General features: G+C 37.9%; 1 protein-coding gene across 1 annotated transcript; it reads right to left on the bottom strand.

Annotated features, from left to right (window-relative positions):
* Positions 1-882: 882 nt before the first annotated feature.
* On the bottom strand, positions 883-24,867 carry Icmt (isoprenylcysteine carboxylmethyltransferase ste14). The gene is made up of 2 exons (XM_076183811.1): positions 24,557-24,867; positions 883-9,886 (listed from the first exon to the last, which is right to left on the bottom strand). Exons 1-2 carry the CDS (start codon positions 24,764-24,766, stop codon positions 9,203-9,205), a joined length of 894 nt encoding a protein of 297 aa, XP_076039926.1. The 5' UTR covers positions 24,767-24,867; the 3' UTR covers positions 883-9,202.
* Positions 24,868-25,552: the final 685 nt, after the last annotated feature.

The raw sequence follows: 25,552 nt of genomic DNA, 5'->3' as shown, positions 1-25,552 counted from the left end.
AAAAAAAAAAAAAACAACATACATATATCAAAGGTAGCCAAACAACACGCATAAAATCCACTCCCACACATAATCCACTCCCCTCCTATCTTGGTTCCTCCTGGATGACGGGTCATCCCTGCATCTCGTCTACTGCCCTGGGTCAAAAGCAGTGTTGCAAGATACAGTACATCCACAGCAAGGCTGCTTCATTAAATTGGTGACCCTCTCTGTCCCTTTATAGAGAAATCCCTTCGGGCTGTGTTAATCTATTTTTCACACATACTCCCTCTCTCCCCATCCCCCTCATGCATCACAGCATCATCCATACACAACCATTCATCCACCCCTATCTTCTGTCCTCTCCCGTCCTTCCTCAACATACATTAGCCTCTTTCCCAATGCCCCTTTTACCCCATCCATCCATCTCAGCCTTGGTCAACCCCTCATGTTCACTCCTTCTACACCTCTTTTACTAATCTTCATTCATTCTTTCCATGTGTCCAAACCATCCCAACACTTTTTCATCAACCCTATCTCCCAACTCCCTTTCCACCCCCATTCTCCTCCTCATTTCTCACTCTATCCAGCCTAGTAACCCCTATCATACTTCTCAGGCACCTCATCTTAAATACATTCAAACTCCTTTCTCATGTTACATGTTTCTGCAACCCCATACCGTGCTTCCCTTGGATAGTTACTCCTGACACCCTACCCACCACCTTTCAGTTTCATTTCACCTCCACATACATTTGATAACCTATTTACTAGGGGTCTGGTTGGAGTCATCCTCATGCAAGAAATAACCCATTTTGTAAATTCTTCATAATTCCTTTAGTAAATCTTAAGTGAGTCATTTCTTTTACCAGAAAAAGAACAACATTGGCAAATAAAACAAATTAGTAAGAGATTCCTTTAATTAGAAAGAACTCAACATCATTAGTTCACATTATTAAAAGGTTGGCAAAACAAACTGAACTGCCTCCTAAGCAAATTAACAAATCATATATTTCTGAATCCGTCATGAATTTCAAGTTTCTATGACAAACTGAACTATACATTCATTCTTCAAACAGAAGAATATATAGAATTCTTGTAATTGAAGAATTTATAGAATTGTCCAAACTAGAAAAAAGAAACGTAATTACAACAGACTTCAAACTACCCCATGCCTTATAAATTGCCACAAAATAAAATATATTCACCAGCCTATAAGTAACTTTTTCCAACTGCTAAGGCCATATTTAGGGCCACTTGTAGCTAGGAATGGAGGAATGAGGGTGGAGGTGAATTATAGAGTAAGCAAGTAAATGTTGGGGGAATGAAAGTTGTCAGGAGAAATACACATCTTAGGAAAGAGTGATTGTGTCTACTACAATATATGAAGTAGAGTTGGAATATAAAGGAGGCAAATAGGAAAAACCTAATCATATTTAAGATAAGTGTTTAAGAAGCTTACAAGGTGGGGTTACAAGACTGGATTGAGTGAAAAATGTGAAAGTGAGGCAAAGATCAGAAGTGGAAATTGAGCTGGCAGATAGGGTTGATCATAGAATACTGAGATGGTTTAGATATGGAAAGAATGCATGAAGAAACTGGAGGGTTAGACCATGAATGAGCTGGATGGACAGGGTGAAAGAGGCTTTGGATAGAAGAGCAGGGTCTGTTGAACAGTGAAGGTAGAGGGCAAGTGATAGGTGTGTGTGGAGAGAAGTTGTGAATGCATGAGGAAATGATGTGGCCCAAAGTGATTTCCTCTTCCCTACTCTGTAATTTCTCAAACAGATGTAGTTTGGGAGTGGTGGTGTCATTATGTTATGGAGTAGTTGGGGTGAACCAATTTCAGCTGTTGGGCCCTGCTGTGGAGGTGCTGTGTTTTAGTTCATTGCTTCTGAGCTGATTAGTGGGCAGGGGACAGAAGACCCTTCAGCCACAAGGAGCTAAGATGGAAGTGACAAAAACAAGTTTTTTGATGGGTGTGGAATGAATGAAGGGTGTGTGTATGCTTTGCCTCAACCTTCCATCTTACAATGAAGACAGGTCCTTTTTGGTATATGTATATATAAAGTAATAGACATTCACATAGAACCAATGCAACTATTTTTATGGTTTAATTGTAATCTGTAATCATATTCATCACCATCACATTAAGGAAATTTCAGAGAAGAAAATTTAATTTTCTTTCAAATACTGCAATAATAGTTTAGAATTCATTCCATGATCTGGAAGATCTACATCACACAAGCCCCTCCCACCCACAAACAATTTGTTTTCCACACTATCAGATGAAATTCTATGCTACAGTATCAATGTATACAGAGTAGGAGATGTGCTCATAGGACCCTGTCACTTATTTTCCTATTATCATAGTTTTAAATTCAAGTATGGTTCCAGGTTGAACTATTCCAGAAGTTTACCCATCTTTTTGGATTTTGTTTTGTCTTTTTACATTCTATTTGTTCCCACACTTTGTGATGTACTCCTATCTTATATCAAAATATCTCCTCTGTCAAATTTGTCCACCCCTTTCACTGATCACAACAATGCAATCAAGTCTTTTCTTTCTTTTCAATACTTTAGCAATGGCAGGTCTATTTCAATTCTCTTCTTGCACAGTTTATCTGAAAAGCTGGGGACAGTTTTCTGCAGTCCAGCAGCCGCACTCAGCATCCCAAAACATTACAGTAGACACAAAAGTTTCCAATTTTACTCCTATTTCAATCAATCAACTTGTTACCCCATATCTCTCTTGCCGAGACCCATAAATTTGAAAAATCTGGCCAAAACCACCTGGTTAGCCCATCATTCCTCTAGTGTAGAGTTTAGGGAGCTGTTGGAAGCAAGTGAGTAGGTAGTGTAAGTTAATGTGCTTTTTGTCTTTTGTGTGATGAATGTGCATCTAGGGCATTTGGTGTCTGGTGTCATGGCAATTTTGCGTTGGTATGGTTTTGTTGCTGGATGTCACTTGAGTCTTGTACAGTGACAAGTGTTTCTTTCTGCTTTCCAAAACTTGTACAAGCAAATGTTTTTACTGCATTCATTTTCTTATGTGCCTTCAGTATTAAGGTCTTATGTGTGGTGAGTAAAGGTTATGCGAGAACAAATATTTTAAGATTTTTGAATAGTGGAAGGGGCTGGCCATTCATTTTAACCACTGGATGTTTTTTGATTCCTAAGTTTCTCGTACCTAAAACAAGCAGGAAACATACTGCACTGCTGCTCTGGTCAGAGGTAATGTTTACATTATACAGTATATCTAATCTTTTAAAATTTTGTCATTCATAGATAAAAGCCAATGCAGTGTTATAAAATACAAACTCAATGTTATTGAGTACCCAAAGAAACAGAGCAGGAGAATTCAGACTCAAAGAAAACAAGATTAGTAGTTGAAAGATACTAAACATAGTAAAAATATTGCATGTGCAATGTTCACTGAAAAACACTAGGGAGGGATGAGTGAGATCAAGGGTTCTTGCATATATTCGTGTATCTATCATTTTCATTTGCTGTTCTATGGAAAAAATCCGAGTACAAGTGGTTATCCTGTTATTGTTCTCAGTGTTTTGTTTTGTACTGTCTATAGGATCCTTGAGTGATCTATGGGCCATTTGGGAACCATAGGTCTTCTGCAAGGGAGACTTGGGACAACAGATTGACTGTAGGATGTCTACTTATTTTCTTGATTGTTGAAGACCATGTTGGGTCAGCACAGTGAATTACAGTTCTCAATTGCTTGTAAACTGTTATTAGGGTTTCTTTTAACTTTTGGTAGTTGCACCATGGTTGTTGCTGGGACCTGTGGCACTTCTGCAAGACCTGGTCCAATGAACTGACTGAATGATTGTTGGATGTCTTTGTTTTCTTGACTGTTGGTAACCATGCTGGGAAAAAAGTCAATTGTATTTCTTTATGAATTGTTTGTAAATTGTAATATGGGTTTCTTTCTGCCAGCCAAAAATTTCAATACATACACAATGAATTTACTGTAACTATTTTCCTATTATATTTGTAAAACAAAGGTATGTATTCTAGGCTGTCAAATACAGTAATAACAAAGTGAATTCTGAACTGCTGAACTTCTTATTTTTCATATTAGACAAGTGTTGAAGGCTAATACAAACTTTCCTAACATTGCCTATTGCTATACTTGTTCTTAATGTGTCAATAACATCTATAAATTTCAACTATATGAAAAGGTGTTCAAACTGATTGCAGATTTTCCTGCAATAGAATATATACTCCATCATGCTATAATTATCTATTCACACTTCCAGAATGCTGAATGATAATGATTCATTCATACACAAAAAATAATAACAGCAATGGAAGGATATATATATATATAATTATACATTTTTATATCTTGATCACATGTATCAGCATAAGTACATTATTTCTGTAGCCCAAATACAGTAAAATACAACTTTTCCTACTTCACCTTGATCATGATATTTCCAAGACTGCATCAAACGCAAAACCTGATTATACATCATATATTGGCTACCACAAATTGGTATTATTTTTTCTGGATTCTGATGTATGATGAATGACTTTAGAAGTGGAGAACTGTTAATGTACTGCATTTTATGTGAAACAATTGCTATTCATTTGTAAGACTGCTTACACCAAGTTTATATGCTTCTAGTTCCTTAAAGCTAACAAGTCACCTGTTTGAATATTCTTATGTGTTCTCATGTGCTATCTCTTGGGTTAATTAGAAGGCTCTGCACTGCACTGCACTCGTATAGGAAATATACCAATATATTTTTTGAAGATAAAGTATTGATAGTCGTAGTAATGGTTACAGCTATCTTAACAAATGTATATCTAAGACATATCACTGATTCTCCCTGAATTAATTTCTCCTGTGTAATTAACATTGACAACCAATATTAACGTCAGTTAATCAATCCACTGCCAACTCTCCCACGCATGATACCTAAGCTGTAGGTTCAAGAAACGTATCTGCTCAACACATTTTTAGTAAATAATAAATATGACAATGTCAACTTTGGCTCATTTATAGCTATATCACAACTCTGTAACAATGTAAAATTCATTTAATCATCATTGTGTCTGACTGCACTGCTTCTCTCCTATGTAAGACATAGGAAATTTCATAATTTCTAAGGCATTTCAAATCTACTAAATATCTTATCTCAGTTATAACTTTATTTTGTATATATTGAAATCACAGTTCCTAAAGAGGAATTCTATTTTTCTCATTACAAAGTCAAAGAATTAATCATCTAAATAAATATTTCATAATAATGAAATAGTAATGACACAGCTAAATGAATTATACTAGACTTTTTCAGATCCAATATCTACCTAAATCAACAGATAGTTAGCTAGTACATGTTTTCCTGGGATTCCAAAAAGTCATCTAGTATATATATATATAAACATTTTTTTGCCCTGGTCTTGGCAACAATGTAGTAAAAACAAATAAATAAATAAATAAAATGAAAAATAAATTCCAACTTCCTCATTTACCTTAAAGCCTATTATACATATGATATATGACATATTCTGATTTTGACATGAGCCTTAGAGTATCTATAAAATACTTTAATAAGGGTGATGCAAAAGTAATTTTACTTGAATACAATTCTATTCTTTATTTCAAATAAATTTCTCATAAACAATCTAAATCAATGCTGCATGTTCTCCTTGAAAATTTGAATTCCTCATTATTTCTTAACTTTCCACTCAAGATTTTCTATATAAACATATTTATCCTTTAACAAATGAATAAGAGCAGCAGCAACTGAACAATATTATCAGTACAAATGCAATTGAGCTCACTACTTGTGTTTACAATAAAACTGAACATTCAGCATGTCCAGTGCAGTAACATAATAAATTTATTTCAAACAATTTAAGAAGCAAGTGTTTGATCCCACAAGATGAGAAAGGCCAGTTTCAGCAACAGCTGATATGTCTTGAATCAAGGGAACAGAACCTTTAGGAATTATGGTACACATCTCTCAAAGGAAGCGAGTATCAGTTAAAGATAAATCCTAAAGTTTTTAACTTTAAAACATAAGGAGCTGAAGGGACCAATAATGGAAACCTGCATATGGTGTCCTGTGAGGCATTAAAAATAATTATTTCCAAGTTTCTCATCTTCAAATTCCACTAATATCCTAACCTCTACCTGAGGGTACAGCCCCAGTAGACTGGTACTTGATTTCAACAATAGACCCAAACTCTACCACCTTTGACTATCTTTTCTTCGCTTCTTCACACAAGAACTGATGATTGGTAACATAGGAATAAACCCATACCCCAACACAGATTTATAAGGGGTTCCGTAGGCCATTATGGATTTCCAGTTAATGAAACTTGTGGCAACAATTACTATTATCATAATGTAGCTGAATTTGGTACTTTCAAGAACTTTTTTCTTGCTAATACTGAATTATCTTACCTTAAAGAATCTTCTATGTCATAATAGGTTAAACAACTATCTTGATAAACTCTGTGATATATAGTACCAAAAGTGATACACTACTCAGCCAAATGAAATGACCTGGAAGCAGTCAGAAGAAAAGGATCAGTGCCACATGATATGAATGGGATTAAATGATATATATTTAACTCCTTCATTATTCTGCATTCAATTGGTTGTGTCTTGCACTACTCTTCGATTCCCAAAATCAACTGGTATCTACCCCAGCAGTTCAAGTATATATGGGAAAAGTGACACATTGGCCACAGCTACACAGCTCCTGACATAGGTTCCTCACCTTTCCTACTGAATGAATTCCTTGAAGTGGAATAAAATATTCCTATTGTTAGCCAAACTGATATCAAAAGTGACACCCAGCATTGAAAGGGCCAAGGATTTTCTTCTCAAAGCTGCTAATTCTATTCAGCTTAAAAGAATATCTATATAGTAAAAGGTTACAGTAGAATAAAGTAAAGCTTACCTTACATGTTGCAGTTTTCTAAGAGACCAAGACGAAATATCATTTCACTCACACATTACTACATATGGTTTGAATTTTGCAAACTTTCCTTGCACAAGATATGGTAGTCAGACATGGCAAACTCCAAATTGAACAGATATATCAACTAACATACAAGTACTGGTCCACTGTTAACCTATCTTACTTTGGATAAAGGTGGCACCATCTGTTTTAAGGGAACAAGATGTTCTACTGTGGTACTATTAATCAAAATTATTATTTACAGATGCTACAAAGTTGAATTTTGATGAGATCATAATTGAGTTAATATTGATAATTACTTTCTTCCAAGGAATGATCAATACTGATTTCAGCAAAAAGTGGTCAGGATTGTGTAGTTCAAATGAATGGTCACTATGGCTGTCAGACCTATTTTCTCTCGACTTACTTCCATGGAGATTTTTTTTTTCTTTCTTCTGTCCTTGAAATAATACTATGAGAAATTCTTCAATAAAAAACACTTTGGAGCAAATTTGCTGAAACTGGCCTAGAAGTATGCCAAAAAGTTTGGAGAGATGTAAAAAATTAGATATTCAAGCCTATCCACCATATCAAGATAGGATAGGATAGGAAAAACTCAAAACATATATCAAATTATAGGAGAAATACTCTGAATTCTGTTTTTACATCTCAACGTTCTGAAACATAACACAAACTGAACATTACATTTTCTCATTTATTTTTTATTTTCTAGTATGAAAAATTAAGAGTTTGTTTGATTAAAAATGGCATTTTCAAAAAGAAGACATTTGTTTTACTTCTTTGCCTCATAAAACAATTCTGGCATCACACATTTCCTACAACAGAAAGGCAATAAAGCACTTCTAAAAACTGTGCAATCTCCTACCCTCTGAGCTTAACCATGTAAAACACATAAAAAAAAATTATGATATGTAAAGGAAGCATACAACATTAATGACTTAACAAACCTTCCTTTAACCCTTAACCCTTTGGCTTCCTGGGGTGTCCCCTTAACCGAGTAATATCACCTGGCAGGGGACATAATAAGCATACAAGTTGAGTTGGGTAGACAAAGGGCTAAAGCCAAATAAAACTAAACTTGTACAGTATATATATATAAAAAAGGTAGACTCTCACATAATTAAATATTTCCATTAGTTCCTTTACAATTACATACAAGTTTTATATATCATCAATTTCTTTGTATTTACATACAAAATTTCAATTAGATTTTTTAAGCATTTATCAGTTTCACTCAAATTGCTCACAACTTCAGATATCAGAAACAACTTCCAAAAAATGTTTGCACATTCTATTAAAGCACTCATACAAATCATTTGTTACAAACCTTAAGCACAATGAATTATTTTGTGGTTATGGCAAAATAATGGCCTACTGCATATACACTGACTTCATATGCCAAATCTAACTAAAATAGTGGAAAATTTCTTTTTCACAAGCTGTAAATCATTCACAGCACATGATAAAGCCAATTTCTCCAGGAGTATTTAAAAACAAAGAGGAACACTCTGTTCATCAATACCTGCTATTTTTTCAGTTTAGAGCACATGAAAAAGTCAACTCTTCCATGGCCATTAGCAAGAAATATTTGATTTCATCATTATGCATTAATGTAATGCATAATGTGTAACCATGCAAAAGGTTCAACAGGGCAAGAACAAAGACGAGAAAAACAACATATGTAAGAAATGGCCAAACTGAAGTCTTCAACATTTTGAGTTAAAGAAAAAATACCTGACCAATAATAATTACCCAATTGTCCAAATATTCTAACAATTTACCACTTCCAGATGAAAAAATAGGCAGACTGAAACAAATTAATTCACCAGCTTGAGCAGTATCTATGTATGCAGTCTTTGAATCATCTTTTGTATATTCCTATTTATGCTTTGAAAAAGTACATAGTTTGGCCAATCCTATTATGTTGTATTATGTTGGACCCTGACATATACATTACATAAAAATCATATACTACTGCACTCACATCCTAGTCTCAATTTTACAATCTTTTATGTACAATGTGTATTATATATAGAGAAAATGAGCATTCAGTATTTGAGACACTGACTTATTCGTGTTGTGCATGAACAAACCCAGTTTCCTCCATACACTCACTCAAGGGCTTTCAAAGCATAACTCAAACTAAGTCAAGTAACAGAGATTGGATGGGATTGTGCCTAAAGGATTTGTATATCACTGCTAGGGCAATCTGTCAGGCTTTCCAGGAAGAGTATAAAATCTAAAGTTATCATAGATATTCTACTAGATTATGACCTATCTGGGTACTGTGGAGGTACATATACATAACCTCGGATAAGAGGTAGGCCTGTTCCAACTTTCTTCTGGTAATCTAAATACTTTTGACCAAAGAATTTCAGAAGACTTAGCTCTTCATAATATATTCTCTCATTGAAGAAAGCCCAGGATGCCAATCCATAACCTAAAATACAAACAGGGTTGACAAGAAGTACCTGAGTGCCTACAGACCACCAAAACCAACCCACATAACTTGGATGGCGAAAATACTGATAAATACCCCAAGTCACTAATTCATGACCATCCTGTTTTTCTGTCTGCACTACATGGTTGAAATTTGTTTTGGCTGTTAGCATTGCCAGCTTTCGCACAATCTCGCCCCACAAACATATGATAATTCCTATCACACTAATGTACCAGAGTTGTTTTAGTTCTGGCACCAGCCACCGCTCTATGAAGAACTCACACCAACTTGTCACAGCAGCCAATCCATATGCCAGGCTGTGGTTCAAGAGATATGAGTCAAGTGTTAATGTCGACGGATTACCAATGGCAGTGGTGAAATACTCCGAGTAGTGGAAGAAGGTGAGGACTACCATATACCATCCAAAGACTTGGTATGATGTTGGACATAAGACACTCACAATGATCCCTGTTCCACATCCAGAGCCCAAGAGGCAGCCTCGCACTGCCACCTGCAACCATAAAATGGGCAAAATGTAATAAACAAATTAAAATAGAACATCAAAGTGACTGGTTAGCAATGCTTCACATGCTTAAAAATTAATTTATCATTAACTATTCATTGAATTCTTTTCTTTTAAAGTTTCCAATACCAAAGCACAAGAAATGAATAACAACAGCAAGGACGAATTCCTAAAATAGTACATACATACATATACCAAGGCTTTTTCCCCCTTACAAGGGAGGTAGCCAAAAAGGAAAGGGCATAAAATCATTCCCACCCATTCCATCCCTGAATACACTCCACACCCCTCCACCCTCCCTCTTATCTTAGCACCTCCTGGATGACGGGTCATCCCTGCACCTTGTCCACTGCCCTGGGTCAGAAGCAGTGTCGCAAGACACAGCACATCCACAGCAAGGTAGCTTCATTAAATCGGCGACCCCTTTCCACCCCCGTTCTTCTCCTCACCTCCTCATTTCTCACCCTATCCAGCCTAGTAACCCCCATCATACTTCTCAGACACCTCATCTCAAACACATTCAAACTCCTTCTCTCTTCTTCTCTTATGTTCCATGTTTCTGCCCCATACAGTGCTGTTGGCACAATCACTTCTTCATACAGTCTCCTCTTAGTAAAAATTATAAATTACTCTCCATTCATTTGTGGATGGTAATCAGTTTTATTTTATTTTTTTATTAATCTTACATTTCTTCTATGGAAGTTATTTTCAATAATAAATCAGGAAAACATAAATACATACATACCACATATACTCGTACCCAAGTAATATTCAATATCAGTTAAATGGACGGTGAATATTGGAGTTCCGAAGAAAAAGTTAAATTTTCGTGGATCTCAACGTCAAGGAAGTACCTTATTGTATTTACAGGGAAGGGGAAAGCTCGTGGTGTAGTGGGAAGGTGATAAAAAAGGAGAAGGGGTGGGATTACTGAGGGAAATGGAAGGAAATGAGGAAGGGGAGGACTTGGTCCAGGAGGCCAGGCGTCTTGTAAACAAGCGAAGGACCGATGATGATTTTGATGAAGACGGGATTAACAAAAATGTAAAGATTAGAAATATAGATAAGAGCAGCACTATGGAAGGTGAAGATAATAATTTCCAGGTATTTAATGAGGGGGGGGGGGATACCAACCTCCCCCGATTAGCAAGACTAGAGGAAAAACTTGAGAAAATGACTGAACATTGGGAGAGTAGGTTCGGTAAAATAACAAAGATTGTGCAGAGAATTGAAAAATTGGAAGAATTAGAGAAGGTGTACAAAAACCTAACTAAAGAAATAGAAGAATTAAAACGACAGTTAAAAGAAGTAAAAGATGAGAATGAGGAATTAAAGAGGAATAATAAAAAGAATAAAGAATCCATAGTAAAAGAAGCACAGGGTTGGAAAAAAATCCAAGAGAACAGTAAAGTTGCATTTACTGACATAATAAAACAGCAAATGAAAGAACAAACTGAAGACTCGGTTATTAAAGTGATGAGACAGAAGGAGAATATAGTAAGAGACTTACATACATACATATACCAAGGCTTTTTCCCCCTTACAAGGGAGGTAGCCAAAAATGAAAAGGCATAAAATCATTCCCACCCATTCCATCCCTGAATACACTCCACACCCCTCCACCCTCCCTCTCATCTTAGCACCTCACAAGAATCAAAGAGGAAAAAGAAAAAGTAAACAGTTTACTAGAATTAGTTCAGGAAGATGCACCTGAAATCATGAAACAAATTGAAGAGATGTTTAGACTCGGAAAATATAGTACAGATAAGACCAGACCAATTAAGATTAAATTCAGGTCACAAACGTCAGCAGAAAATATCTTAGCAAAAACAGGGAAACTAGCAAACAGTGAACAATATAAAAAGGTATGGATAAAAAGAGAAATGAATAAAGAGGAAAGAGAGGAAAAAATGAAAAGACAAGAAGCTAAGGAAAAAAACGAGAACAGAACAGAGACAGAAAAAGATAAATTCTATTGGAGAGTAGTGAATATGAAAGTGAGGAGATGGGCCATACCAGAGAAAAACAAAAGGGAAACAGAAAATACAATGGAAGTAGCAGAAAATTAAGAGTGTCTTACACAAATATAGATGGATTAATAACAGGATTGAATGAACTGAATGATTATCTGAAGGAAAAAGAACCGGACATAATGGGAATTGTAGAGACAAAATTAAAAGGTCCACTACCACCCAACAGTGTAGGACATGATGCATATAATTATTGGATTAGAAACAGAGAGACAAAACAAGGGGGTGGAGTTATGTTCCTGACTAAGGATATAAATGTGAAGTGTGTCACATATGGAAAGAATACAGTAGAGATGATTATGATCGAAGTGGAAGACAGAGATAAGAAGAGCAGAAAGTTTGTGATAAATTATGTGCCTCCAAAAACAGCCTCGTGGGAAGAGAGTGAACATAAAAGTATGTTAGAAGACACAAGGATAACATTAAATAAGATAATGGAAGATGGAGGAAGAATAGTTATGATGGGTGACTTTAATTGCAAAGAAGTCTGCTGGGAAGAGATGACAGTAAAGGGTGGAGACGACTCATGGGGAAATGTTCTACTCGAGATGATTATTGACCATACAAAGGCACAATGGATTCAAGAGAACACTAGGTACAGAAATGAAGAACCATCGAGACTAGACCTAATAATCACATCTGAACCTAAAATAGTGGAAAAGATTGAATATAAAACACCAATAAGTAAAAGTGACCACATATTGATTGAACTGGAACTAAATGAGGAAAAATACATGAAAAGAAATGAACAATATAGAAAAGGAAGAATGATGTATGAAAAAACAAATTTTGACAAAATAAGAAAATTCTCTCAAAAAGAAAACTGGGAAAGAATATACAAAGAAGAAACAACAGTGGAAGAGAAATTAAATATTTTGACAAAAAAATTATAAAAAAAGGAGTGGAAAAGTATGTCCCAAGACAAAAGCAAGAAAAATAATATGTAAAGTGCTGGTACAACAAAAGTTGTAGGGAGTTAAAAGACAAAAGAGACAAAGCTTGGACCAAATGGAAGAAACACAAAAGACCTGAAAAATGGAAAATATATACTTGTTATAGAAATGAATATGTACAAGTGTGCAGAGAGGAAAAGAGAAAATATGAAAAAGAGGTCATTGAAAAATGTAAAGATCAACCAAAACTATTTTACAGATTTGTAAACAACAAACTGAAAAACAAACAAGATTTGGAGAAATTAAGACAAGGAGGAGTTGAATACACAGAGGAAGTAGAAATGGCAGAAATTATGAACAAGCATTTTAAATCGGTGTTTACAAGGGAGAACATACAACCTGGAGAGATTGAATGGGAAGAGAAAGTCCCCCTTATGAAAGAAATAGAAGTAACAAAGAATGAAATTGTTGAATGTCTAGACCTCCTAGAAGACATAATCTACCACCAAAATCTCCTAGATCTTCATCTACCGCCTCTACACATACTATCATCACTGCACATATGCATCTTGGTGCATATAGGAGTCAAGTGGTACTCTGACCTCACTTTGCCACGGAAGGGTCATCCTGCGGTCATCTATGGTGAAGTCTCTATTGTTCGGACCAGGGCATCAACCTTACAACCAGCACCTGGACACCGATATCGACACCTCAGAAAACCCAAGTGATATTGCTATTAATATTAAAATCTCTTTTCCTACAGGATATGTCCATCCTGTCCAAACCTCGGACAATTGTAGAACATTGTACATATGTATATGCAAATTGTTAAGTATTTAAAACCTATCCTGATCTCTAATATTTGCTAAAACAGCACCTTGTAAATAAATAATATCTCGTCGGCAACCTAGCCACGAGCCATGTATATAAACACCTGTCACAAAATAAAGAAGAAAAAGACCACAGAGAGAGAGAGCTACGCTGCTCCGCCGTGTTTATCTTCAACCTCCGAAACGCCGCTCAATCTACCAACCACATTAACAACCCTCATCTGAAACTTAACCATATGTTGGACAAGACACAACAAAATAATGAAACATTTGAGTAATCTTAATGTCACAAAATCGCATGGACCAGATGAAATAGCAAACTGGATTTTGAAAGAATGCAGGAATGAACTGGCAGACAAAATACACAGCATAATAAACAGTTCCTTGAAAGAGGGAAAAGTTCCAAAAGATTGGAAAAAAGCAAATATAGTACCTATATATAAAGGGGGAAATAAAGAAGACCCTACCAACTATAGACCAGTCTCTCTGTAACAAGTACAATAGTAAAAATTTGTGAAAGAATTGTCAAAGGTAGATGGGTAAAGTATTTAGAAAAGAACGTGCTAAATCCAAGGCAATTTGGATTCAGACAAGGATGATCATGCATCACCAATTTAATATGTTTCTATTCAAGGCTATTAGATATAATACAAGAAAGATGGATGGACTGATTGTGCATTTCTAGACCTAAAAAAAGCTTTTGACAAAGTACCACATAATGTGTCTAGAGAGAGAGTTGATGATAGCAAATACAGTGTTTCCGAAGAAAGTCAAGCATAAGTACACATGGGAGAGGGTGGTGGATGGAAGGGTGGTAGATAGAGCGTTAATGGATTATGTAGTGGTAAATAGGATTATGATAGGAAGAGTTAAGGATGTACATGTGCTAAAGCGCGAGGGTGGGAGAATATCAGATCATTTTTTGGTGGAAGGTAAGTTGAGAGTGGAGGATAGATGGAGAAAGAGGAAAGGGACAAAAGGTAGGGAGATGCTTAAAGTGAACTCTTTAAATGAAAAGGAAAAGGAGGAGTACAAGAAGAAGCTGAAGGAGGAATGGGAGGGAGTGAAGGTAAGAGTAGAGCTAGGTGTGGAGGAGGAGTGGGGATGGTTCAAGGAGGGAGTCACAAAGTGTGCAAGGATGGTGTGTGGAACAAGAAGGACAGGAGGAAATAGAAGGAAGGGTAGTGAATGGTGGGATGAGGAAACAAAGAAGGTTGTAGAAGAGAAGAAGCGAGCTTTCACAGATTGGTTACAAAATAGGATGAGGGAGTCATATGAGAGGTACAAAGAAAAGAAAAGAGAAGTAAAGCAAAAGGTAAAGGAGGCAAAGAGGAGAGCAGATGTGAAGTGGTAAGAGTATGACAGAAAATTTTGAGAGTAATAAAAAGATGTTTTGGAAAGAAATTAAGAGAGGCAGAGGAGGCGAATCAAGTAGAGAAGAAAAGGTAAAAGGTGCAGATGGAGAGATGATAATGGAAGAGAAGGCAGTAAGGGGAAGATGGGCAGAATATTTTAGGGAGTTGCTAAATGTGAAGGAGGATAGGGAGGGAAAGATAGCTGCAGTGGGAAATACTAAGAAAATGACCGTGATGAGTGAGGAAAATGGAGGAGAAATAAGGAAGGATGAAGTGAAGGCAGTTGTTAAGATGATGAAAGCAGGTAAGGCACCTGGTCTGGATGGATGCCATGCAGAATGTCTAAAAAAAAGGAAGTACAGTGATGGTGGACTGGCTGGTGAGGTTATTTAATGTTTGCTGGAGAGAGGGTAGAGTGCCGGAGGACTGGAGGAGTGCCTGTATAGTTCCACTTTACAAGGGAAAAGGGGACAAGTGTGAATGTAGTAGTTTCAGAGGGATTAGCTTGTTAAGTGTAGTTGGGAAAGCTTATGGGAGGATCTTGATTGAGAGGATTAAGAGAGGAACAGAGGGAGTAATTGGTGAGGAACAGTGTGGATTTAGGACAGGTAGAGGTTGTGTAGATCAGATTTTTGTGGTAAGACAGATATGTGAGAAAGCTATAGGAAAGGGGAAGGATGTTTTTTGGGCTTTTTTGGATTTGGAAAAGTCTTACGATAGGGTAGACAGAAAGGCACTGTGGGAGGTTATGCAGATATACAGGATAGGAGGAAAGCTTCTAGGAGTTGCCAAGAGTTTTTATGAGAGTAGTAGAGCTTGTGTCAGGATTAGAAATGGAGAGAGTGAGTGGTTCGAGGTAAAGGTGGGACTTCGTCAAGGATGCGTTATGTCGCCCTGGCTGTTCAACTTATACATGGATGGGGTAGTGCGAGAGGTAAATGCAAGGGTAGTGGGTCAGGGATTGGAGATGGTTAAAGAAAATGGAGAAAAGTGGGAGGTGAGCCAGCTGTTGTTTGCGGACGACACTGCACTTGTGGCAGGATCGGAGGAGGGATTGAGGAAGTTGGTGACAGAGTTTGGGAGAGTATGTGATAGAAGAAAGCTAAAGATAAATGTGGGTAAAAGTAAGGTGATGAGATGTACAAGGGGTGAAAGTGGCAGTAGACTGGAAGTGAGCATTAAGGGAGAGTGACTGGAGGAAGTGGATAGTTTTAGATACTTGGGTGCAATTGTGGCAGGAAAAGGTGGAGTGAAAGTGGAGGTAGAATGTAGATTGAGAGAAGCGAGTAAATGCCTTGATGGATTAAAGAGTGTAATGAGGAATAGACATTTGGGAATGGATGCTAAGAGGAGACTGTATGAAGGAGTGATTGTGCCAACAGCACTGTGTGGGGCAGAAACATGGAACATAAGAGAGGAAGAGAGAAGGAGTTTGAATGTGTTTGAGATGAGGTGTCTGAGAAGTATTATGGGGGTTACTAGGCTAGAGTGAGAAATGAGGAGGTGAGGAGGAGAACAAGTGTGGAAAGGGAGTTGGGAGATAGGGTTGATGAAAGAGTATTAGGATGGTTTGGACACATGGAAAGAATGAGTGAAGAAAGACTAGTAAAAGAGGTATGGAAGGCAGATGTGGAGGGAGTGAACATGAGGGGACATCCTAGGATGAGGTGGATGGATGGGGTGAAGGGGGCTTTAGGGAAGAGGGGAATGTCTGTTGAGGAAGGATGGGAGAGGACAGAAGACAGGGGTGAATGGAGAATGGTGTATATGGATGATGTTGTGATGCATGAGGTGGAATGGGCGGGGGGGATGAAGGGTGAGGTAGTATGTGTGAGCAAAATTTGACACAGCCCGAAGGGATTTCTCCCCGTCTTCTCCTTTTATGCATGGGGGGACAGAGAGGGGGGGTCGCCGATTTAATGAAGCGGCCTTGCTGTGGATGTGCTGTGTCTTGCAACACTGCTTCTGACCCAGGGCAGTGGACAAGGTGCAGGGATGACCCGTCATCCAGGAGGTACTAAGATAAGAGGGAGGGTGGAGGGGTGTGGAGTGTATTCAGGGATGGAATGGGTGGGAATGATTTTATGCCTTTTCCTTTTTGGCTACCTCCCTTGTAAGGGGGGAAAAGCCTTGGTATATGTATGTACCACATAAGAAGTTGCTTAAGAAATTAGAAACTGAAGGAGGAATACAGGGCAAACTGCTTAAATGGATGGAAGACTTTTTGCAAGAAAGAAAAATGAGAGTAGTGATAACAGACAAAGACTGCCTTGACGTCTTAATATAATGACCTTGTTTGCATCACCCTTGTTAAAGCCTCCGCTTGAACACCTCTATTAGATCACCCTGCACTCTGCATCTTTCCAGAGAGTGTAAGTTAAGGTGCCTAAGCCTATCTAGGTAAATTCCTGAGCCCATGTATCATTTTGGCCATTCTCCTCTGTACTGATTCTAGTGAATTGATGTCCATTCTATAAGACGGAGACCAAAACTGTACCACATAGTCTAACAAATACTAGATAGAGTTTGGTAATTACCTCTGCACTTCTATTTGTAATTGTCCTAGCAAAAAAAATCTAATGCTCTGTTAGTTTTATTCCTGGTGCTAAAGCACTGTTTCCTGGATTTAAGGTCAGGACTCATTAGAACTCCCAAGTCTCTCTCATACTCAGCTTTCTCTAAAAATGTGTTATCTAAGCTATATATATTTCTGGGCTTGCGTAGCCCTACATTTAACACGCTGCACTTTGAGATATTGAAGTCCATTTGCCATTTCACCTACCATGTGAGCAATTTAAGATCATCCTGCAGAATATACATTTTTCTTGGCAGAAATCAATAACAGAAAAAAGTTGCTACAAGCGATACACTTACAAACATAGCCAATGGGCTGCTTGAGACACAACCTTTGTTTTGATAGATGTAATGGTCGAAGACATTGGAGTATGATAAATTTGTCTATTCTAACCTAATCTACCGAACCTAACCTGCATTTAGTAATGCGATACCTGTAATTCTATAGGTCATCTGCGTCGTCATCATCAGAGATGTTGATGACCAGTTTTGGTATCTTATTTGATTGGACTGTGGGATGTACAGGAGTTGCATATCTTTAAGAAATGCAAGAATCTCAGCTCTGTAGCATGGTTTTAAAAATACCTTGTGAGGAACTGACAGAAGTACTGAGGGCATATTCCAGATCCTATGGTCACAGCTTTGTTCAATTGTGTATCTGCTTTTAGCAAGGCTGGAAAAACAACATGGCATCTTCACCCTATGATTGCAGCTTCGTTCGGTAGTATATTTACTTTTAGCAATTTTTTTTTGTTGATTTCCGCCAGGAAAAACATATATTACAGTGATATATTATAATTTACAAAATTAATATTTAATTTTCTAATGCTCTTTCGGAAAAAAAATACCCAAACTTTTATCAAATATTAAAAAAATCAGAAAGATCGCATTTAATTACACTACACTTGCAAATATTCCTTCTTATAATCTATGAAGTTTCCTCTGCTACACAGCTTTTCTATAAGAAAACTAAGGTAATATATTGAATGAACAAACCATGACAGTAGAATGTAAATTTAAACTACAATATAACCTATTAATATTTTTGATATGATGATATGGTTTAATATCACAAACTCCTCCCATCAGAAGGCTAGGGTGGTGTCCCTTACAGAGGACTTTGTAGTGTGGAATTTAATAAACCATGCCCTTGGTTCAACTTTGCCGGTGGCAGGATTCGAACCGCCATCCATTCGACCTTCGCCACGGGGATGGCAGTTTGAATCCTAAAATTCCAGAATCACGCAAACATGGATATTTACCATGAAATTTCTATTTTCCAATAGCTCCTAATGTATCCTAACCTAATATAAATATTCCATAGAAAGAGTAAATCTTTAAAATACAAAAATGAAAGAAGTGAAAAATGTGTTTATGTGGTACAACCTTTACTTTTTTTCCAATGTGAATATTATATAGGTTTATTTTTGGTATACAGTTTGTATTTTGAATAGACACGTAAATTCCATATGTTTGTTTTAATTTTATATAAATTTAGATAAGTTTTTAGAAGTGCACACCCATGTGATATAGTAATAGAAAATGAATAATTTTGTAAATACATCAATTAATAATTTTGTAAATACATCAACGTAACATTCATTTTTCTTGGCAGAAATTAGTAACAAAAAAGTTGCTAAACCAGATTTCCTAATGAATGAAGTTGCAGTAGATGATATGTCAGATTTGTTTTGATAGATGCCGAAGTCGAAGAAATGAAAGGATGATAAATTCGTCTATTCTAACCGGTAAAATTTTACTTTCGACCATTGTAGGAATATAGCAATACAAAATTAAATAGTAATTTTGTAAATTAAAATGTATGAACGAAATATGCCATTTTGTGTGCGGAAATGAAAATAAAAAAGTTGTTAAAATAGATGTCTAGCTAGTAACGAAGTCGTGTACGACGAATGGTACGCCATGTTTGTTATGGTAGATGCCGACGTCGGAGAAATGAAAGGGCGATAAATTTGTCTAAACTAAACTAACCTAACCTAACCTGTGTTTAATAAATCATTACCTGCAAATTAGATATCATCCGGCTGGTCCTCGTCGTCGTCGTCGTCGTGAGAGACGTTGGCTGGCTTTTCAACTACTCTCAGCTTTTGTATGGCTATATTCCTCCAATGGTCGAAAGTAAAATTTTACCGGTTAGGTTAGTTTAGTTTACTTTACTTTAGTTTAGACAAATTTATTGTTTTCATTTCTCCGACGTCGGAATCTACCATAACAAACATGGCGTACCATTCGTTACCTAAGAAATCTGTTTTAGCAACTTTTTTTATTATTTTCATTTCCGCACACAAAATTGCATATTACGTTCATACATTTTAATTTACAAAATTACTATTTAATTTTGTATTGCTATATTCTAACAATGGTCGAAATTAAAATTTTACCTTCTAACCTAACCTATGTAACCTAAGCTGTATTTAGTAATGCGGTACATGTAATTCTAAAGATCATCCTCGTCATCATTGTCACTGATGCTGATGGCCTGACTGAGTACTTGATCGGGCTGTGGTGAATAGAGTTGTTGCATAGTTTGAAGGAAGCCCTATTGTCTTTGTAACAGCACTTATTAACGTCACCTGGAGTTGGAGAACACCTGGTGCACAACACGACAAACTCTCACCTGTCCCTGAGGCTAATACACCAAACACACAACCAGAAGAAAATACCGCACATAACACATCAACACAAAAACTCAAATCAAACGGGGCAATACCAAAGCAGAGCAGCCATAACAATACTGGAACAAAGCCCAAAGTTCCAGGGAAAGATCAGGCTGAACCTAATAATAGAAACACAATCATTAAACATACTGCAGAATACATGAGTGAGAAGAGGGGCCCACCTGGTACATCGACTGTAGCTGTTCAGTCTAGTACAGGGCCAGTGAACCCCCAAATAAAGACGAAGCCGAAAGCATGCAAATACTACCTAAGGAATGATTGTAAATATGGCATAGTGGGCAATGGATGCAGAGAATCACATCCAAAAATCTGCCAAAAGTTCATGAGGCATGGGCTAGACAAGAGGTCCGGATGCATCTTGGGATGGAAATGTGGTAACTACCACCCCTTTGTATGCAGAAGCTCACTGCACAATGGAGTATGCCACCAGAAGTACTGCAGATTCCCCCACATAAAGGGAACACAGACCCAGAGATCACGAGAAACGGATAACGACCAATCCCGACCAAATACAGCTTTGGGTACATACACACCTTACAAACCTACCACACCACAACCACCAACTACCCCAAGCACACCTAGCACGGTTACCGATAAAGGTCAGAACAACATTACCCTAACCGCAACACCATCCACGACGGATCAGAACGCTTTTTTAGAACGACTCTTGGAACGGATGATAGCGCTAGAAAAGCAGTCACAACTAATAATGACAAGGCTACTAGCCCATACGGACGATCACGAACGGAAGCCGTTGGGGAGGTGGAGTTGCCACTAAATTGTTTCTTTGTGGGCAACATAAGAGGGCTTTACCCACAAAGCAACCAGTGCAAAGTGCCAATGCTCGAAGAGCTAGCAGCAGATGATAACACTATCTTTATTGCCCTTACTGAGACCCACCTCAACGATGCTATCCTAGATGCAGAAATAAACATCCATAATTTCACACTGTTCAGAGCCGATAGGGTAGATAGAAGTCACGGAGGGGTAGCACTATACATACGGGAGGACTTAGCAGCAAACACGGAGGTTCTTACTGCCTTTTCAAACAACACTACAGAACTACTAGCTGTATATGTTAAGAGGCTGGACCTACTCATTGCAACCCTGTATCGACCCCCAAACACCACAGATGAATTGTTCAGAGAAGTCTCAGGGATATTACAATCACTTTTTAACCACCTACCATCCCCCCACACCGAGGTCATACTTACTGGTGATCTAAACTTGCCAATAATAACCTGGCCCTCTAGGATCATACGAGGAGGAACATCAAGTGAACAGAGGCAAGCAATGGAGTTGATCAGACTGGCAGATCTAGCCTACCTCCAACAATTCATTGAGGATCCAACAAGAGGCAACAACACTCTTGACCTATTATTCAGCAATAACTACGACCTGGTGCACTCATACGAAGTTACCAGGACATCAATGTCTGACCATGGCCTCATTAAAGTCATGACAACAAATTCCACTACACATACAGCTCAACAAAAGGCACACCCCCCTGGCTTCTCTCTACATGACCTGAACTTCTTCAGCAAAGACATTGAATGGGATGGGATTAGAAGGGAACTAGGCCAGTCCGACTGGGTAACTCTCTTCCAAGATAAAAACTCTGAAGGAGCCCTAGACATTTTTCAGAGCAGATGCCTTGAAATATGCAAAACTATGGTGCCTCCAAAATCAACAATCACCATGAAACAGAGAAAAATTATCCCGAGAGATAGGAAAAACCTAATGAAGAGGAGAACAAAATTAAGAGTCAAACTACAAAAGACCAACCATCTACCATCCACCACCAACATCCAAAATGAACTGGAAGAAATTGAGAGAAAACTCATCCAGTCTCACAAAGATCAGAGAGCCCAAGAAGAATTAAGAGCCATCTCAAACATCCAAGTGAACAGCAAGTTCTTTTATGCATATGCCAATAAGAAGCTAAAAAATACACCATCCATAGGACCACTTATAGATCCAGCTGGGGAACTCGAGAGTGACCCAACTAAAATGGCAGAGTTGCTCAGACTGCAATATGAAAGGGTGTTCAGTGAACCAAAGGACCATATGAAGGTAATGGATCCACATACCTTCTTCAATGATCACCAGGTGACGCCACACCAACTATCGTCAGTAAAGATCTCCACAGAGGAGATAATAGTGGCCATTAACGAGATGGCACCAAATGCAGCAGCAGGACCAGATGGGTTCCATGCCCAACTGCTAAAAAACTGCAAACACCAACTAGCAGTACCCCTGAAACTGTTATGGGAAATGTCCCTACAAACAGGACATGTACCACGAGCCCTCAAAAACGGCACAATTACCCCTATACATAAAGGGGGTAGCAAAGGCATTGCCAAGAATTACAGGCCAGTGGTATTAACATCCCATCTAATTAAAATTATGGAAAGGGTAGTGCGGAAAGCCATCGTTGAATATCTTGAAACAATAGAGGCATTCAACAATGGCCAACATGGATTCAGACAAGGACGTTCATGCCTCTCTCAACTACTTGCCCATTATGACAAAATACTAGATGACACCAAAGATGGGGACAACGTGGACGTCATATACCTTGATTTTGCAAAAGCATTCGATAAGGTGGACCATGGAATCCTTTTGCACAAAATGCGAGCACTTGGTATATGCGGAGCCCTAGGCAAATGGCTCCACAGTTTCCTATCCGATAGGATACAGCGAGTGAATGTACAGGGTACTTCTTCACAGGCAAGCAGGGTTGTTAGCGGTGTCCCCCAAGGAACTGTACTGGGTCCCCTACTATTCCTCATCATGATAGGGGACATAGACAGGGACCTTAAATACTCTACAGCGACATCCTTTGCCGATGACACGCGAATCGAACTGAAAATACGTACGCGACAAGATGCCGATAACCTACAGCAAGACCTCAATGAAATTCTGAGGTGGGCGGAGGTGAACAACATGGCACTGAACGGGGAAAAGTTCGAACTTCTGCGCTATGGTCGCCATCTGGATCTAAAGATCTCAACACACTACTACTGTGGCCAGCAAGAGATCATTGCGAAAGATGTAGTGAAAGATCTGGGAGTGAGCATGAGCAGTGATGCCTCCTTCTCCCATAACATAAGCCAAGCAACGTCCAAAGCGAGGCGACTAGCAGGGTGGATACTTCGTACCTTCCAGACAAGAAGTCCAAGATGTATGCTGACCCTGTGGAAATCATTAGTCTTGCCACACCTAGAATACTGCTGCCAGCTCTGGTCTCCCCAGAAAGTATCAGAAATCATGGAAATCGAAGGGCCCCAAAGGACCTTCACCAACAAAATACATGGGCTCCAGGAACTGAACTACTGGGAGAGACTGAAGGAGTTGCAGTTGTTTTCTCTCCAACGACGCAGGGAACGCTACATCATCATCTACGTCTGGAAGGTATTAGAAAAGAAGGTGCCCAACACCGGCATACAAGTATCAGTCCACCAAAGAAGAGGGAGGCTATGTTATGTGAGGACCACTCCCGGTTCAACACTAAACATCAAATCCAGAATCCATAACAGCTTCTCGTTCAGTGGACCAAGGTTATTCAACTGCATCCCGCCCCAACTGAGAAACATGTCAGGGGTGTCTCCAGACACCTTCAAAAAACATCTGGATATATGGTTGGCCAAAATACCAGACCAACCACCAACACCAGGATACATCAGCCCCAACGCCAATCGTCTGACCGATTGGACAATTGATGTGAGGGAGCTACCTGGTCACAGTGGGACTCCAGTCTAGCTGCGTCGATCACCGACAGAAATCTTCTAAGTGTCAATGCATGCTTGCAGCTTCGTTCGGTAATATATTTACTTTTAGCAAGGTTTTTTTTCTTTATTGATTACTGCCAAGAAAAATGTATATTACGTTGATGTATTATAATTTACAAAATTAATAATTAATTTTCTAATATTGTATCATGTAGGAGTGCACTTCTAAAAAATAATACCTAAATTTACCTGTAAAACACCTCCCTGAAAACCTCTCCATACAAATGTAGCTCCATACATTAATTCTACTCATATAAAATAAAAATGTATGAACCATGGTTATATGTAAGTAATACACATTTACTGGCACATTCCTTTCTTTAAGAAAAAAAAAATTCTGAAACCTTACAACCCTTCCCCCTAGTATCACTCGTGGGTTCTGACAAGATACCTTTACTTCTTTGAAACGTTCATCAGTGTTATTACTAAAATAAACATATAAAGCAATATACAAGGGTTACTTAAGTAATATACAAATTCACTTACCTGCCACGTATGTCCCCTGTGTGCTAAGACGAGGAGTACATTGACTGTGAGATAAAATGCACCACAGTAAGACCATGGGTGCTCAGTCAGCCATTCCATTAAAGAGTTATTCATACAGCCGATGAGGAAATAACTCACAATACCAAGGCCTAACATGAAACTTTGAAGGCTGACATAGCCTTCTTTCCTCATGGTAATTGGATGAAACATCTTAATGACAAAACTTTGATAATTTTAGATTCACCTCCGATCTCACTTTTGTTTACGTTTTGTGAGGATCACACAATCGATAGCGGAATTATTTTATTCCATAACACGTTTTTGCTATATCTTCGTTTATAACATGGAAACTTGCGTTTAATTAAAACATATTGAAACAGTCGTTTTAACAAAACGTAAGATATGCACATATGAATTCTAAAGGAAATTATAAAAGTCAATATTGGAAAGGTTGACTGGAGGAGATGGAAGACTACAAGCGCGCGCAAGCATGAACAAGGATAAGAAAAGTGGTTACAGTGTTACAAGATGTACAAATTTAGTTTAGTATACTTATAGAACAACAGAGAGAATAGAATGAAAACGTGGATAGGGAGGTGATATGGATACGTAAAAGTAGAGAAATGTTGATAAAAGTAGTAGAAGACAAATGATAATGTGGTGGTAGGCTGGAAAGGGGAATATTTATCAGTAAAGAAAGAACAATAAATAAAAGAAAGAAAGAAAAAATAGTACAAACAATGATAGGGAAATAAGGAAGGCATACATTAGGCTGCATCATAGCTTGTGCAAGTCAATTTTCAATGACCGGTTCTAGGAGCTAATGAAATTCCAAGAACAGGTTCGTACGAACCGGTAAGAACTGCCTGAATCCCACCATAGCTTACAATGTGTTGGGTGGAGAGAGGAACTTTCACTCTGCCTGGATAAATGAAACACAAGTAGTCTGGTAAGATATCTAAAAATTCTATTTCACCAAACTAACCATGACCAACC

This window comes from Oratosquilla oratoria, chromosome 4, assembly GCF_046742065.1.
Source record: "Oratosquilla oratoria isolate Oo_2021 chromosome 4, ASM4674206v1, whole genome shotgun sequence".
Lineage (NCBI taxonomy): Eukaryota > Metazoa > Arthropoda > Malacostraca > Stomatopoda > Squillidae > Oratosquilla > Oratosquilla oratoria.
The sequence above is the reverse complement of the archived record's forward strand: the minus strand, read 5'-3'. Positions and strand labels throughout refer to the sequence as shown.